The 17,657-nt window shown below is 50.7% G+C and overlaps 1 protein-coding gene and 1 long non-coding RNA gene across 8 annotated transcripts in view; one reads left to right on the top strand and one right to left on the bottom strand.

Annotated features, from left to right (window-relative positions):
* Nucleotides 1–12,291, bottom strand: part of LOC128113001 (uncharacterized) — a 79,253-nt gene extending 66,962 nt beyond the window's left edge. For 4 of the 7 annotated variants that reach the window (XR_008219260.1, XR_008219264.1, XR_008219265.1 and 1 more), the window contains exon 1: nt 11,851–12,045. This is a non-coding gene — a long non-coding RNA (uncharacterized LOC128113001). Of the gene's footprint in view, nt 1–11,850; nt 12,046–12,178 lie in introns of those variants that run through there. The other 3 variants (XR_008219266.1, XR_008219261.1, XR_008219267.1) reach the window with 3 other exon arrangements.
* Nucleotides 810–16,406, top strand: Siglec15 (sialic acid binding Ig like lectin 15). The gene is made up of 6 exons (XM_052742632.1): nt 810–2,820; nt 10,480–10,539; nt 10,893–11,276; nt 11,928–12,302; nt 13,401–13,431; nt 14,989–16,406. Exons 1-6 carry the CDS (start codon nt 2,769–2,771, stop codon nt 15,113–15,115), a joined length of 1,029 nt encoding a protein of 342 aa, XP_052598592.1. The 5' UTR covers nt 810–2,768; the 3' UTR covers nt 15,116–16,406.
* The last annotated feature ends 1,251 nt before the right edge of the window (nt 16,407–17,657 follow it).

Below are 17,657 nucleotides of genomic sequence, written 5' to 3'. Positions count from 1 at the left end.
GTGCATTATACCATCCGCCAACTGTAAAGCACAAAGCGCCTGCCCAGGTGCTCAAGGCCACTCCTTTGGGGAGTTGTCCTTACAGAGCTGCTAATGTTCCCCTCCTTTGCCCTTCCACCCTTCCCTAATCCTTTTTCGAGACATTCTAAATTCTAGAGGGAAGCCCCACCTAAATGTCTAAGATGTTAACTGCTAAATAATTCTTTCCGTTTACAGAAGCCAGAGCATCTGGTGACCTTTGTATAGGGCTGTCTTCAGTCTTCCGTTCTATGGACCTGACAACATTCAGCATACAAACCCATGTGAGGTTCAACTTGCAGAGAAGTCTATGTCTAGCCACAAAGAACTATAGTACTCAGTGGCCACATGGGTCGCCTCCTTGGCAGTGCACATAACATTGCTTATGGTGCCCAAAGGGACCCTGAGGACTCTGTTTTCCACCAAATGTTTGTGTCTCAGACTTGTGCTGTCCCCACTCTAGGCTAAAGAGAAGTACAGGGGGTACCTTTGGGAAACCCCAGAGCCCAGTAGCCAGGGTTCACGCCAGTCAAGTCATCATGGCCATCTACCATGTGACTTAGGCCCAAGGCAGGATCAAATTCAAGTTCCCTGGCAACATATCAACATCTTCACCAACATGAATGTGGAAAGGTCTGAAGACATGGTAGTTGAGAAGCCACTCATCTCCAGTGGCTTTGGGGTCAAATAAATCTCCAGTTGTGATCCCCTGGACAGGTTGTGAGCCCTGGCCTTGTGGATGCTTTCACATCAGAGCCCCCCCCCCCCCCCCCCCCCCCCCCCCCCCGCTTCATCATGCTCTCCAATAAATACTACAACCTGTCAAAAAACCAAATAAGAGAAAAAGAGCTGTAGTAGCTGACAGCAAGGGTGGAGGGCCATGGAAGTGTTCCAAAGAAGAACAAAGGAGACATACTCTGGGTGACAAAGGCCTGCTGGACAGATGGCCATCTTGCTGCACATCTCTTTTCCCTCCCTAGAGAAGTCCTGTGTACCTCCAAGCTCCCCAGAATAGAGCTGTAAGGGTGGCTTATGACCTTCCATCACTTCAGGGTCAGACTAAACTTGACTCCTCCTGCTAATTCTTGTCTCCTGAACACTGTCCTTCATGAAACAAGCCTCGTGGATCCTAACCCAATAACACAGAGAGACGGAGAGCAGGCAGCATCCGCTTATTGTCCAGTAACACAAACATAAACACCCTTCAACTAAGCAGTTACCATGTGTATATACTATATACACGTGCCTACATGTATGCCTATGCTTTTCCACACACATCCATGACTGGGCGCTGGAAACCCAGACCCAGATTTAGAAACATCAGACTCGGGTTCACCTGCTTCCCTAGCCAGGTAAACTTCTACCCTATTTACTGTTCCTTAAGAACTCTTGTCGTAAACCTGGCCTATTGTGATAGGAGAAGTCCTGGTGTCGCAAAGCCACTCCTTTGGGGAGTTGTCCTGGGCAGCCCTCCCCCTAAGGCTCTTGCCCTTCCCTAAGCCTTTTACGTCACTCTCTCGCTTTTGCCCAGCATTCTAAATCCTAGAGATAAGGTCACCCAAATGGCTAAGATGTTAACTGACATATAAACTTTCATCAGCTTTACAGAACCTGAAGCTCCCTGTGACCCTTGTAACCCATTTCCTCCATCTTCAGTTCTGGTCATCCACTAACAGAAAGCATGTCAACCGAGGTAAGATTTAACCTGCAGAAACATGATATGCTGGTCCAAAAAGAAGTACAGGAGCTGGTTTCAGGAGGTGCAGGATCATTATGATGCATTGAGAAGAAGAAGAAACAAGAGATATGCTCTGAGTAGTGAAGATGCCACTCAGGGTCCTGCCCTGCTTCTTCCTCTCTACAGAATCCCTGTGCACGCCTAAATCCCACAAGGTGAAGCTTTGACAGGGATGCAAGCCTGTCCAGCTCCTTCAGAGCAGCCCTTAGATAAACCTTATTCCTTCCCACTGATTTCTTTCCTAAATATTGACCTTCAAGCGGTGGTCAGCCTGGACTTTGCTGGAGTTACCCTGGAGCAAGTAGAAGGATGGTGAGGCAAGGAATGTTCATGACCTGGGACCTGTTAGGTATGAATGGTTCACCTCACTGGATCACCTGGATCTACATTTAACGAGATTTCTTTCAGGAGTGGTCTTCACAAGCACTGACTATCAGAAGTGCTGTTCTAGGAGGCAGACCCTCTGGAGAGGGTTCTGGTCACAAACGGAGCTGTCTGCCGGCCTGTGCTAGTCTCTTCTAGCAAATCCTGACACCTTCCCAGGGCCTCACACCTCTGTGTCACCACCGCGACAGGCCCCTCAGCACTTTGACAAAGCCTCTGCAGGAAATGATATTTTTCCAAAAGGAAAAGGGAAAGGGGCAGGGAGACAAAACCGCCTAGTACACTAAAATTTTAGGACGGGAGATGGAGAAATGAGAGGAAAAGAAGAGGGAGGGGGGAAGAGCAAGGGCCCTGCTTCTTCCCCTCTGCTTCCCTGCTTCCTTCCTGGGAGACTCACGCCAGGGCTTCCTGTTGGCTTTCCCCATGACTAAAGTGCACGGGTCCTGCCTCATCACGCCACTGCCCGCTTGGCTGCCTCTCCCCAGTTCCTCCAGCGTCCTTAGAGTCCGGTGGGCCTGCAGACTGGGCACACAGCACGCCCACCTGCCTTTGTCACACCCACACCGACGAGGGTTCTCTGTGGTGGCCTGGCAGGCTAGAGGGCTGCTGGGTGTGCAGATGTTCAAGTATGGAAGGGTCCATCCAGCTCCTGGCTTGCTTGGCATGTGTCCTCCAGATGGGTGAGTTCCCTTACTTACTCTGACCCAGAATAGAGAAAGCCTTAGCTGTGGTCTCCTCCCCTCAAAACTCAGCAGCTGCATTTGCCCAGAGCCTCCAGGTCTATGCAGGAGGAAAGCTATGTGTATTAGAGGGCTGTGGGGACCGAGGGCAGAGAGCCGAATTGTGACATTGTCTTGGGCTTCTAAGTGACTTGGGGCAGTGCCCTGATCTTGTGTGCCTCAGTGTTCACCACTATACAGAGGCCACATCCCTATCGTTTGCTGTGAGGGGAGTAAATCCCTAGAATGAGGAAGAAGGTGCTGGCCCTGGATAGAGGTTGAGTGTCGCTGTCACCCAACTGCCCCAGGGACAAGGACACCACAAGCTTGTGGTGTGCTGGGACAAGGGTGAGGATGGTTCTGTGTGAGGAATCAGACCAAGGACAGAGGCTGCACTAACCTGCTAACAGGAACACTGTGGGATGAGTGGAAAGTCTTCCCTGGGAACAGGGATATTTCAAAGGATGCTGCCGGGTCTACCTGCTTCAGAATCAGGGGAGCACACTAGTTAAAATGCAAATTCTTGGGCTCTATCCATGATCTGCAGAATCAGAATATCAGGCAGCAAGACCCAGCCACCTTTCCAGGAGAGGCCAATGCCCAGGATGATTGAAAGTGGTGAGGACAAATGGCAAAGTCAAATCTCAGAAGTCCTTTCCCCACCCCAGCCGTCCTCCCCCACCCCAGCCGGGGACATCCCCCTCATAACCACTCCTAAACAGTGTCTATGCCATTGATGCCACGTGTACCACATGCTGGCATGATGGCATTCTGAGTTATCAGTCAACTTTCCCTGTGTAGGGCCCGCATAGAGCTGATAGATGAACCTTGGTGTGTCTGGCTTCAGCCCTCTTTCCTCCAACTCATAACCTGCCATCCCACAGTGGTAGAGATGGTTATCAGTCAGGGCTGTTTTTCCTTCAGGGGATCCAACTCAGAAATGTTTCTCTGAGGGCGGGATCTAAGGGGTTAATCATGCCTCAACCTGGACTGGCAGATCTGTGAATGGCTAAGGACAGAGAAATTGATATCAGGTGCAAACTTCAGGTACCAGTCACAAGCTATGAGAAGGCCAGTTATCTAACTCTCATAAGCCCAAAAGAACTGGTCCCTGTCACCGAGATCACTGAGGCCAGGAGGAAATGGGACGGTTAAATGAGAAGGTCTTTCCTGTTCCCAGCAAGCATTGTGGGAAAGTCTGCTCAACTGAGGAAACCCTACTTAAGAGAAGGACAGAAGCTGAGCAGAACCAGAACCACCCTGAAGACCAGGACGGGGACCAAATACATGAACAACACCCTATGGTGGGCACTGGTTCCAGGCCAGGGCCAGCCTATGGCTCTGCCTCTCCATCAGCTCAGGTGACTGACCGGGTCACATGCACAGCCACATCACACCCACATGGTTGGAGAAACAGGGCTAAAGGGGATCCCTGAAGAAAGATGGAGACTAACTAGACCTTCTACTCACACACCTCAGACTCACCCATTCTGGAACCTTCTAGGTCTGTCCTTAAAGGATAGAATTTCTGCTGTCCACATTTTCCCTCTCTGGACTCTTCTCCACTGACAAGCTGTTCTGCCACCTACAAGGTCAAAGAAATAATGGCTAGAGGGAGCTCAAGGGTAGGAGAGCCAGGTAGGACAAGGTCGGTGAACAGCAGCATACCCGAGCTAGAGCTCCACCCGTTGGTGAAGTTTAATGATTAGGCTGAACATAGCTTTTTGCCCCCAAACCTGTCCCTCTGGGTGCCATAGTGCCCAAGAGACCACCACTGGAGCCGCTCTTGAGAACACCCCTGCTAGCACGCCCAGGCGGTTTTGAGAAAAACAGTGCTGTGGAATAATCCTTCTGTATGCTGTGAATATATATTATGCTCACTGGTTAATAAAAAAAAAAAGCTGATTGGCCTATCGAAAGGCAGAATAAGGCTAGGCAGGAAAGCCAAACTAAAAATGCTTGGGGGAAGAAGGGCAGAGCCAGCCACCCAGGAAACAAGACATCCTAGAGGACAGGTAAAGCCACGAGCCACGTGACAATTACATAGATTAGTAGAAATGGGACAATTTAAATATAAGAGCTAGTTAATAATAAGCCTTAGCTATTGGCTAAGCGTGCGTAATTAATATAAGCCCCTGTGTGTTTACTTGGGACCAGGCAGTCTGGACAGGAAACTCTGCCTACAAAACAGTCCCTTGCCCACCAGGAGGTTCACTTTCCCGTCTGGACCATCCCAGGAGACCTTTAATGCTTGAATAGTGCCTGTCCCTACTCCACCACACACTGATAAGCAGTAAGTGTGTCTGTGTCCAGCACCTCATAGACGGTCAACATAGACTCCTTGCAGATTCCTACCTCCTTTCTCACCGTGGGACTGCTGGAAATCTTTGGCCAGCTGTGGCCAAAGCAAAGGTTTCCAATTCTGATCCAGTTTGGATTCTCCCTCCCACCTTTTGTGGCTGGGTTCCTTCTCCTTCCCACTTCAGGGAGCCTTTGGGATAGTGCATCAAATTACCCCAGCTGCACCCCAATGATGAGGATGTGGCCACTTTGAGGGGCCTATGGGAGCATCACTGGACCATGTACACAGAAGTAAAGGAGCTGTAAGGTGTGAACACATCTTTTCTAGGAACTGTTTACTGGTTAGCTAGTGACTTTCTTTTAAGTACTTAAAAGTTTTTAACTAGACATATTTCTAAAATATTTTATGTACTGTCAATTTTACCCCATATTTGGCTTTAAGGTTTAGGTGATTTTTTTTTCTTGATTTTTTTTTTTTTTTTTTGGTTTTTCGAGACAGGGTTTCTCTGTGTAGCTTTGCACCTTTCCTGGAACTCACTTGGTAGCCCAGGCTGGCCTCGAACTCACAGAGATCCGCCTGGCTCTGCCTCCCGAGTGCTGGGATTAAAGGCGTGCGCCACCACCGCCCGGCTGATTTTTTTTTTTTTTTTTTAGTGGTTTGAAAGTCTTATCATATAATCCAGGTTGACCTGAGACTTACTATGCAGCCTAGGCTGGCCTTGAATTTAAGATCTCCCTGCTTCAGCCTCCTAAGGACTAGGACCATAAATTTTGAAAGCTGGGGAAAGATAATTCCACACGGACAGTCATCACCATGGGCTGACTGTGTTGGGGCGGGAGGGGGGGGTTTGGGGGGGGGGGGTTGGCATTATAGCAGTGAGAACTGGCATGCCCAGCTAGCCAGAATTTTAGACTTAGTCACTTGAGTAAACATCCAGAAATAGTATTTCATGGAGGAGCTAGCAAGCCAACAAGCATAGAGCCTCACATAAGGCCCCACCACCAACTTTGGAGCCAGGGCTGGAGTCCCTGCCTCTCCATCCAACAAGACAACATTGAGGACAATGAACTTTCATCCTTGTGCACCTGTTACACAGCCTGCTGCAGGGCCATGATGAGTCAGAACCCTCTAGATTTATTCTTCTTCCAAATGGCACTATAGGTTGGTCACTTCGGCCTGATACGAGGTCACGGTGAGTCACAGCTCTATGGCTTTCCTCCTGTAAACAATGGTTTTACTGTATCATTGCTGCTCCATGATTTCACTGTTTCCACGGACTCCTTCCAGCCTTAGTGAATGTCAGGTGTCAATCCTTGTTGCCTTAAATGGCCTTACAGAAACCACTTTCTAGCTTTTCAGTTTATATTTTCTTACCAGAGTTGGAATGGTCACCTAGGTTCAGCTATGTACGCCAAAGCTGGCATGCACCTACTATCCCTGGTGGCCCATCACTGGAGGCAGACACTTGGGGCAACAAGAAGAATGTGGGCTTCCCATTGACCCCTGGAAGTTGCCCGACACATGGCAGACAGACTCTGCAGAAAGCGCCACTTCTCGGCAGGCAGTCGAGAGCTGCCAGAGGCAGGCTAAATGTCCCCGGAAGCCAGGAGCTAGGATCTCTGCCAATGCAAATGTCTTTGTTCTCTGGACAATACCTGCTAAAGACTGCTCACCTTCACCTTGAGTCCTCTGGGTGGGCCCATCCAAAGGACTCTGCCTAAGAGAATCCAAGCATCCATTTGCTCCTTTGAGCCCACTCAGAAGCGAAAAGCACCTCTCTGCTAACGGGAGCCAGGACGGTGCCTCTGGTGTGAAAGGGTCTCTATGTTAGAGGGAACACCACCTGGGCCTACTGTTCAGACCACATTTTAGAATATTTCACAGCAGGGTACAGACAGGAATTCACAGAGGCCTGTTGCCTGACATTAGAGCGACTAAGTTAAGCCTCTCTTACCATTTTCTTACACCAAAGCCGATGGAAACAACACATCACCAGCACACCTCCCCTGGCAGCAGAACCCTCACTACAAGCCTGTCTGGGATTCTGGCTGCCTCTGTCCACGTTTGATGCTGCTATGGTATTTCCAAGTTCATCATGGCAGTCAGTAGCTGGGGGGATTTTCCCCAAACTTCAAGGCAAAGGTGTATTTTTTTTTCTTGCAAGCCCCTCCCTCTTTGGGGATTTTTACCTTTAAAACCTTAAATGTTACTATCGCTGGCCTCAGGCATGACGGGCAACGAGCAGGTGAAGAGCCAGTGGAGAAGCGTTGCAAACCTCCTATGTGAGCTAAAAGGCATCTGAACGTATCATGCAGTGGATGTGAAGGCTGGGAAGCCGCAAGGAAATGCTGTGTTTTACTGCCTTTTAAAATACTGCATTAAAATAATACTGCTGCCTTTAAAACAATCTGGTTCTCTTTGGAATTTAAAATCGTTCCTATGCAGCTTATTTTAGTTTTGTTTAGTCAAACAAACAGAAGATTTTTCCGTGGGGGAACAAAAGAGACTATTTTACAACTGTTCTTAAGCGACTGAGCATGGAGGTTAAGGTAGGAATATAAATAATGGAAGCCAAACCATCCAGGGGAAAGCCAAGGCTCTGCTGCTAGTCAGCCACCAACAGACCTTGCCAGGTCACTTTGAGCTCTACAAAGCCCAGGTCCCCTCCTCACAAGTGGGCCAATGATGACATCTCATGGAGTTCTATGTTTTAAATGAGATGAGGAATGACTCCCAACAAACCTCATCTTCAGTAGTTTGACCTCTACGCCCCATCGGGTCTTCTCTGCCCCAGTGATGTCCATGCCTCACGCTTCCTTTTTCTAGTTTTTTGAGACAGGATTCCCTGTATCTGGAATTCCCTGTGTAGCTAAGAGTGTCCTGAACTCCCAGTACTCTTCACCCCAAGGGCTGGGGGTATAGGCACACATCGCCATGTCTTCCAGGTGCCATGCCTTATGGCTTGGTTCCCCTCTTCCTTGTGCACAGGCTGTTGCCCCGGGTCTTGGTGGAATTCCCTACATTCTCTGGGCTCTACACACATGCGCCTCCTCTCTGATGGGCTCTACAATCCCTGCCTGCTGCACACAATCCCCGTATATTCTCTATATCAGCCCCCATCCTTCTGACAGCCTGACCCCCTTTCATCCCAGGGTGCAGGGGAGAGATGCCAGAGCCAGGTTTGGGGCTCAGAGAAGAATATTCTGGCAGGGGTGATTCCGTAGAGAACAGGGGTTGAATAGGAGGGAGCCGGTGAGTGAAAGTGGGCTGGGAACCATGTTCAGACAAAGGCAATATTGTTTGTATCCTTCCGTGGAGCACCTGGCAGCGTGCAGCATAATTACATGTTCACTGATCTTTCTCCACCTAGCTCCAGCAGGCTGATAGGGTATCCTGTTCATCTCTGCCTCCACAGCTCATACCCCAGCACCTGGCGTGGAGTGCGGAAGTATCCAATAAACGTCTGCTGAGTTGATGAATGCACACTAGCAGACAATGCGTAGGCGATCCCTGCCTGACCCCCTGAGCCAGCAAGATGCGAAGACCAAAACAGGCTAAGGTCACAGAGTGTAGGAAGCACAGGGAAACTGAGGTAGGGGCTGAGGCTGCACATCCATAGTCCCAGCTTCTAGGAAGATGAGGCAGGCAGGAAGACTTCAAGTTCAAGGCCTGTTTGGACTACATAGTAGGGCCCCCGTCTCAACAACAACAGCAAAATCAAGTGAGCATGGTGTGAATGCCTGTAGTCCAGCACCAAGAGAGTACAGCCAAAGCGTGACTAAGTCTGAGTCAGATGGGAATATACAGTGAATTCCAGGTCAGCTTGAGCTACCTTGTCAGAAAGACAGGCGACAGACAGACAGACAGACCTGAGAAGACTTTCTGCAGCTAGAAGTGCTGACTGGATCGGCACAATCTTCAGTTTTCTCAAATTTGAAAAGCAGCCCTTTGATAACAAACAACTGAACAAACAAGTTCTTACTAAGGATAAATGTTAAGCCCTCCACTTGAATTCAAACATGCAATTCAACTTGTCTAGAGCAAAAAAGATTAAGCCAAAAAAAAAACAGGTGGTATGAAAAAAGAACTGTGGTTTAATTTGATGATCTTCTGGCTGTGTGCCCACAGCAGGACGCAATTGGAGGTGCAGCACCTCAGCCCAAGAGCTCACAACACTCTACAGGAGCCACACACTGGGGCCACCTGGGCCTGGGTTTGAACTGAAAGGAAGAGGGGGGGAGGGGCAGGTGAAGGAGCCAGCCTCTCCCATCAGGAAAAGGTAGTGAGTCCAAGGGTAGCCACAATGAGCTCCTACAAGTGCCAGCGTGGACGGGTACATGTCCCTGCAGCAACAGCAGGTCTGGAGTGCTTCTGTGCAGGAAGAGTACCTTGTCCATCCACAGGTGTACCGGCTCCATGGGAGCTGGGCTACCAGTGGAGGCCTGAGGATATTTCTCCCCAAGAAGTCAATGAGGCTAGCTGACCACAAACAGCACTGGGCTCAGCATCGGGGGAAAACTGGCTTTTTCTCTTTCCTACTTGCCTGACATTGGCCTCCATTTATGCATCTCTAACAATCCCTGTCTTGTCTTTTGCCTCTTGGATGCTCTCAGGGCGGATGGCATGGTGCATATAAAGGAACTGTGGATAATACAATTCTAATTATTCCCTGTAAAGGTCCCTTTTGTGCACTGTGCCCCGGGGCACTGGCTAGGCAGGATCAACCACCTGCCTCCTCTTGGGGAGGTACCACCCCTGCCATAAGCCGCTGAGACTGAGCACCTGCACCCTCAAAACCACAGCAACCCTGAGGTTTGCCAGCACTGGGTGGGTGAACTGGAGGCAGGGTTCAGCTTCTGACCCTTACCTCTACATCCTGAAGAATGTTCACTGGGTAGAAGATAGGACAAAGGAGTCTAGACCCCCAGGCCCTCTCTGCAAAGCAAGGAGACATTACAGCACCCACCTCTCTGGTCTCACCTTTCCCTGCATGGACACTAGCCATGTAAGAAGCCAACCCAGGACACAGTCCTCTTGGGCTGATCCTGATTCTAAAGGAATTGTTCCTACCAACTCAGCACTGTTTAAAAGCACTGTCCCCTCCCAAGGCCTGGGTTTCTCCTCTACAAATCAGACTGTTAGCACCTTCAGATGAATCTACAGCTTCAAGCCTTTAGGGCACTATAATGGAGGCTGTGGATCCAGGCAGGTCTGATGTGAACACTGGCTTTGCCTCGACCTAGCTGTGACCTCAGTTATTTAACTTCTTTCTGCCTCGGTTTATTAACATGTAACAGGGTATCTATGCTTATCTCTAGGATCACTTGTGAAAACTAGAAGGGATGCTCTAGGGGATTTGCTCAACACAGAGGCGCACAGTAAGTGATTTTATCATCTTAAGGATCTTGTAATTACGGAATAACACAGTGTTTCAGCAACTGCACAGGTTTCTGATGGGGAATAATACTAAAGAGTTGTGTGGGTCACTAGGTCATACACCATGAATGAGGCAAACCGTCCTAAGGAAGGGTCTGGAGAAGTCTCCATCCCGCCCCCTTGCCTTTAGCCCTGGTGTAGGTCTAGGGAGGGTTCCAGTCAAAATGAACTGAGCGCTGCCTGAGTCCTAGTGTTTGCAGCTCCCCTCGAGGGTGGAGGGTGGGGGTACGAGATGCCGCCAGAGGGCGGGGACCGGGTCTCCCCAGGCTAGGTCTGATGTGTCCCCGGTCGGCAGGCGCGCCGGAGCAGCGCTGGTCCATGCAGGTGCCCGCCGAGGTGAGCGCGGAGGCGGGCGACGCGGCGATGCTGCCCTGCACCTTCACGCACCCGCACCGCCACTACGACGGGCCGCTGACGGTCATCTGGCGCGCGGGCGAGCCGTACGCGGGCCCGCAGGTGTTCCGGTGCACCGCGGCGCGCGGCAGCGAGCTGTGCCAGACCGCGCTGAGCCTGCAGGGCCGCTTCCGCCTGCTGGGCAACCCGCGCCGCAACGACCTGTCACTGCGCGTCGAGCGCCTCGCCCTGGCGGACAGTGGCCGCTACTTCTGCCGAGTGGAGTTCGCCGGCGACGCCCACGACCGCTATGAGAGCCGCCACGGGGTCCGGCTGCGCGTGACCGGTGAGGCGGGCTGGCTGCCGAGGGGCGTGGGCCCTACTTCCCCGCATCCCTGTCCCGAGAGCGAACTGGGTGCCAGGGAGGCCTCTGAGAACTTGGTAGAAATGCAGAGTTCAGATCCCAGGAAAGGGTGGGCTGGGACTGATTGGTGGTGTCCTGATGCCTGTAAACACTAGTAGCTCATAAGGAAGGAGAGAAAAACAACCAATAACCCTAAAGGCGGCAAGGGGTGCAGTAGGAGGTGCGACACCTGCGCTGAAGAATTTCTCACCCCACCCCTGCACCTCCCTTGTCCCTAGAGCACTATGCTGCAGCTGGCCCCCTCCCTGTGTCATGACCCTTTGGTGAGCACCAGCTGCAAGCATAGTAGTCTGGGCAACACACAAGTATTAGTTTGCCAAATCTCAGTGACCCCTTAAAATAAAGGCAATTGTGATTACCAGTGTACACACGGAGAAACTGAGGCAAAGAAGAGAAATAGGTTGCTAAGACCACGCACAGCTGCAAAAGGACCCAGGCAGCCTGGCGCCCAGGAGTCCCGCTCTTCCAGCTTGGAAGTCGCTACCCCTTGCCTTACCAAACCGTCGCCTCTCTCACGCTCCCAGGGCACTGTCCTCTGTCCGGTGACCCGCGCCTTCCTTCTTCCCCCTGCAGCTGCACCCCGGATCGTCAACATCTCGGTGCTACCAGGCCCCTCGCACGCCTTCCGCGCGCTCTGCACCGCCGAGGGGGAGCCCCCGCCTGCCCTCTCCTGGTCCGGCCCGGCCTTGGGCAACAGCTCGGCTGCCGCGCGGGACCAGGGTCACGGTTACCAGGTGACGGCCGAGCTGCCTGCGCTGACCCGGGATGGTCGCTACACGTGCACTGCAGCCAATAGCCTGGGCCACGCGGAGGCCAGCGTCTACCTGTTCCGTTTCCATGGCGCCCCCGGAGGAGCCTCGACTCTGGCGCTCCTGCTCGGCGCGCTGGGCCTCAAGGCGCTGCTGCTGCTTGGCGTTCTAGGCGCGCGCGCCACCCGCCGACGACTAGGTGGGTGCACCCCAGATTTGGGTGGGTGCGAGGGAGAGGACAGGTGCCCCCTCCTCTTTCTGGCGGACCACCAGGCATGGCACATCAGAACGTCCTTTCTCCACCTGCACCAGCTCAGTTCCTTCTCTACCTGCAGCCCCGGAGGTGGGACCGGCTGGAGGCTCTATGCAGCAAGGAAGCTGAGCTCTGCAAAGCACCTTGCTCTTTGCAGAGTCACACAGATGGTGACCCAGTCCTGTCAGCCGTAGAACAGGTTATTTTTAATCACCACGCTACAAACCAGTGTCCCATAAAGGCCAGGCCTCCGGCTTCCCCTTACATTGTAACTAGCATCTTGAGGCCCCGAGGTCCTGCGCCATGATGCTGAGGACACCAAGATGCCAGGATGTGAATCTCTACCAGCCCGTGAGAGGCTGAGTTTGCAGAGCTTTGCAGTACCCCACCCCCGGAGAAGGGCTCCCACAGACTCCAGAAACTGTAGAAGGCAGAGGATCCTGCTATTCTGAGGCCTTAATAAGTGAGGTGAGAACTAAGCTTAAAAAATGTAAGGACACGTGAGCTTGGAAAAGATGAAATGGGACACCTGGCTGGGGAACCCATTCACTTTTAGAAAGCCTCTCCACGCTGCTGTCCCTGACGCTGGTGGGGCGTCTGCTTGATGAGAACCCCGGAGAGGGAGGGGCCTTCTCAGAGCCTTTCAGTGCTCCCAGACTAATGACGTTACCCTCAAATTCTACAGGGATGACACGCAGAACTGATCGCAGGGCCCCAGCTGCTAACTTTGCTGTGACCCTGCCATTCTTCCTGGTTTCTCAAACAAGCGCGTTGTGTTTCAGGGTCCTCCCTCAGAAAGGCAGTTTTGCTCTGTGGGACCACATCTCCCTTAACTCCCACAAGTTAACTCCTATTCATCTATCAGATGAAGGCTTCAGAGTCACTCCGGCTAGCTATCCATCCGATGCCTGTCGCACAATTCCTGGGGATGCCCTCTCACAATGGGGTGGGGACCACTTCCCACAGTAAGGTGTGCAGCCGGCATGGAGGTTGGAGGCTACAGTGTAAAATCACACCTGCTCTTTCTCTGTCTCCCTCCCACAGATCACTTGGTCACTCAGGACACCCCTCCACGGTAAGTTTACTTCCTGCCCTTCCCACCCCACCCCTGCCTAGTTTCATTGGTCCAGGGATCTCAGTTTCTCAGAATTGGTAGTATGAGAAGAAAGAAGAGGCCTAGGGCAAGGTTAGTAGGCTGGACCAGAGCCAGCATCATACCCAATGCACCCTGCCCCTCCATCCAGCATACCATTCTGGGGACAGAGTAGGCCAGGCTGGCTTGTCACCCCGACTCAACACACAAGGAGCTTGGTGTCTGTGACCCTAAAAGTTAATACCACCAAGCTGTTTCCTCTTGTTGCTCCCAGCATTCTAGAAAAGAGCCCTGTAAGAATGCCATCATAGGAAGACTTATTTTCCCAGGTTTATCTGTGCTTCCCAAACAAGATCACTGAGAACCTGGTTTAGAAGAGGGCTCTAGAAAGACATCAACCAGGCTTCCATTCTTTCCTCTTCGGTGTCTACCCCAGTAAAGGCCCATGTTGAAGGAGAAAGAATTCGATGCTAGAGCTCTCTGCCTGGTGCCGGCTGAGGGACTCACCTCTTCCCTGCTCAAGTCTCACAACCTGTCATACATGTGTTTCCTTTATTGGAGCACAAGACCAAAGTCATAACACTACCTGTGGTTCACACTCACCTAACAAATACCTACTGAATACCTACTATATGGCAGGCAATAATTTGGATGCTAAAGAGACAGGAAAAAAAAAAATCCAAACTTGCACTTCAAGGTGTATAGTTTTTCACAAGCACATAGCAAGACCATCTGGGATTGTTGAGTTGTAACAGGAATTGGACCCAGTGATCAAGCAGAGTCCCAGTATGTGGCCAGTTGGCTATGACTCCTTTAGATCAGGCTATTTTCTCTGAAGATCTAAAGAGATCACACTAGAGGTTGGAGCCTAGGGAGGCCAAGGTGGTAGGGATATATATCCCAGGAGTAGAAATTGCAAGTAGAAAGGTCAGGTGGGATGTGGGAGGGAGGGAAGCATGGGGTGGGGCATGGAAATGTGGGATGGGCTGGCAAGGTTGGGGGTAATTCTAAATGAGGTGGAAGTCAGAATGCTTTGGGGTCCTGTGTGAGAGGTCGTATTGGAAAAGAGGGGTCCTCGAGGGAGACCCAGAAGGAGGCTGCTGTTTTTCCTGTTCTGACAACATCCAAGGGAAGGCACTGAGGGTAAGGGAGGGAAACAGGACACTAGGGTTGGAGCCAAGCCCTGGTCACAGAGATGAGGAGGGAAGAGGGGGGTAAGGGAAGGGTGTGTGCTATGCTTAGAACAGGTGATGGGAGGTTGGAGGTGTGGGTGTCTGGAAAGCAGTCAAGCCTGGGGACGTTGGGGGCATGGAGCTGGTTTTTGAAGCCCCTGAGAACGTCACTTTGTAGGAGATGGTGAGCATGGTTGGGGATGCTGTCACCTGCAGCATCTCCCTGTCTTATATTAATCAACCTTGCTGGTTCTGGCTCCATTGCCTCCCATTCGGTGTCTTCCTTGACCTGTTACTGGGACATAGCTCGGGAAGTCAAGGACCTCGCCAAACATTGGATGGTAAGTCAATTTTCTCCTGCCTGCAGGTCTCAGGCTCAGGAGTCCAATTATGAAAATTTGAACCAGATGAATCCCCCAGGCCACCAGCCGCCACGTGTTTGCCATGAGGAACTCCTTGGGCATCGTCAACCAGTCGTGCACCATGAGAAATGAAAGACAGCACCAGGCTAGACCTGCACAGCTCCTTCTAATTCCCAGGTTTCTTGGCAACTGTGGGCCAGGTAACTTCCAAGGGGACCCAGGACGCTGCTCACAGAGGCTCAGAGCCCTGCGGTATTATGCCATGGAGCCAACAATCTGGATGTAAACGTATATGTATGCCCACATGAGCCTCAGCACGAACTTCTGGAAAAACTACTTTGTATTTTTCTTTCTTAGAACTATATAGTAAAGCAGATGGGAAACTAGCCATAAGGTCTAGAGGTCCAGGCTCCAGCCTGCTCTGGCACCAACTTGCGGTATAGACCAGGACACTTTCTTCACATCTCTGGGCCTCAGATTCTCCATGACTGGCCAGTTTGTCTAGAACTGAGGAAAGAGTAGATGTGAAGGAGCAGTTAAACTACAAATCTGTCTCAACTGTGGGCCTTTGGACATGGAGAATTGAGATAAGTGTGGCACCGCTCAGCCTTTGGAGACCGAAGCACTCCAGAGAACAAGCCTGGGGCTGGAGCTGTGCACACTGCTCAGAGGAACTGCCAACTCTGGAAACTTGATAGCAAGAAGAGGCCTGGAGCCTTCTGAGAGCTCCACAGGGACTGTCTCAGCCCTCTGCTCAACTGAGGTCATATCAGCTGATCCACACTGCTTTGAGCTGGGACCAACCAGGAGAAGGAAACCGAAGACCCATTATCTCAAAGCATCTGAAAGCCATATGTCAAGAACTGGGAGACCTGAAGGGACACTGGGTTCTAGAGAATATGGCAACTGTAGCTCTGACCTCTCTGTGCAGCGTACACCCTCATGAGATGCACCAAATCCAAGAGCGCTGGCAATTTCTCCCCACTTGTCTGAGCCCAGCCAGGTTCACTTCAAGAGTAGTGTTTTCCTTATTTATATTTCAGTGTGCATTTGTTGATCCTGTGGAAGAAGAGGTGTACTTGGGACCAAGTAAACCACAAGACAGGAGGCTAAAGAGACCATGTTTTTCCAGGGACCAATGTTATAGGTTGAGGGCAGTAGGCTTCCAGGCTTTCCTCAGCACCAGAATCTCAGCCAAGGCAAATGGTTGATGACAGCTCAGTTATCTCAGGATCCAGCTGTTAAGAGATCATAGGAGTTGACATCTGGACCTCCCTGCAGAGGGGAGCATTAGAGTGTCTCCAGCAAGGGCCTTGCATCACCAAGGAAAGATAGGGACATGGATATGGTGTGGAGTAGCACGTCATTGGTCTTTGAAGCTGTTTTCATATCCAAGCGAATTATATGAATTACTGCGTGCATACTTTGTTGTGTTAGGAATTGGTATCTGAGACTGAAGAAGACATCATTATCAGTCAGGATAAGCTAGGCTGCACTGCAGCAACAAGCCCTAAAATCACAGTGGCTGAAAATGATATTTGTTTCACACTGTATTAGTCAGGGTTCTTTAGAGGAACAGAATTTATAGAACGAATTATATATATATATATCAGAGAGGGAGAAAGGAGGAGGGATTTATTAGAATGGCTGATAGGCTGTGCTCCAGCTAGGTCAATAATAGCTGTCTACCAAAGGAAAGTCCAAGAATCCAGGAGTTGTTCAGTCCACCAGGCTGGATGTCTCGGCTGGTCTTCAGTATATGCCAGAATCCTGAAGAAGTAGGCTCTAATGCCAGTGTAGGAATGGACTTGCCAGCAAAAGCAAGCAGGCAAAGAAAGCTTCCTTCATCTATGTCCTTTATATAGACTGTTAACAGAAGGTGTGTCCCAGATTAAAGGTGGATCTCAAAAGACCAGGATTAAAAGTGAGTCTTCCCACTTCAAAGATTTAATTAAGAAACACCCTCACAGGTGTATCCAGCCACTTGGGTTTTGATTACATATTTGATTACATAGTCAAGTAGACAACCAAGCATAGCTGCCCCACACTCACCACGTTCCCATTGAAGACTAGCAGGAGGTTCATTGTTAGTTGGGAACCCAGATCACAGGAATCCATCTCTGATGTTGTGAACTGCTAGACTGGAGGTAAACAGAATCCTCTGCAAGTCATCCTACTGCTAACCATGCCTGTTCACTCAAGAGAACAAGCAGTATACCCCTAAACGATATGTGAGGAACACTAAGAAAATTTGTGAGAATGGAGAATGGCAATGGTTAAATATACCACAGTAATCCCTTCCAGAAACTCTCAAGCTTGTTAGCCACACAGTGAGTCCAAAACCATGCCCATGAAAGGGCTAACTGACTCTGTTTTAGGAAGGTTTCCTGGAAGAACATATGTGAAGATGGTATGCATTGGCTGTGCTGATGGGGGAGACAATGGGGAAGCATAGAGATTAGAAGGTTAAGAAAGGGGAGCATTTGAAGCACAGGAACAACCCAAGCAAAGATGGCATGCTATGGATGCAGTTATTTGTTTCTGGAGCACAAAGGAAGAGGCAGGATATAGACAAAGTGGGCAGAACACTGCTGGATGGGGTACCCACCAGAAAAGACTGCTCGGACATGGGTTTAAGCTAATAGAAATCTTTTTTAGCTAGCCAGTGACTACA

Source organism: Peromyscus californicus, unplaced genomic scaffold (assembly GCF_007827085.1).
Source record: "Peromyscus californicus insignis strain IS unplaced genomic scaffold, ASM782708v3 Scaffold_17__1_contigs__length_78620276, whole genome shotgun sequence".
Taxonomy (NCBI): Eukaryota; Metazoa; Chordata; class Mammalia; order Rodentia; family Cricetidae; genus Peromyscus; species Peromyscus californicus.
The sequence above is the reverse complement of the archived record's forward strand: the minus strand, read 5'-3'. Positions and strand labels throughout refer to the sequence as shown.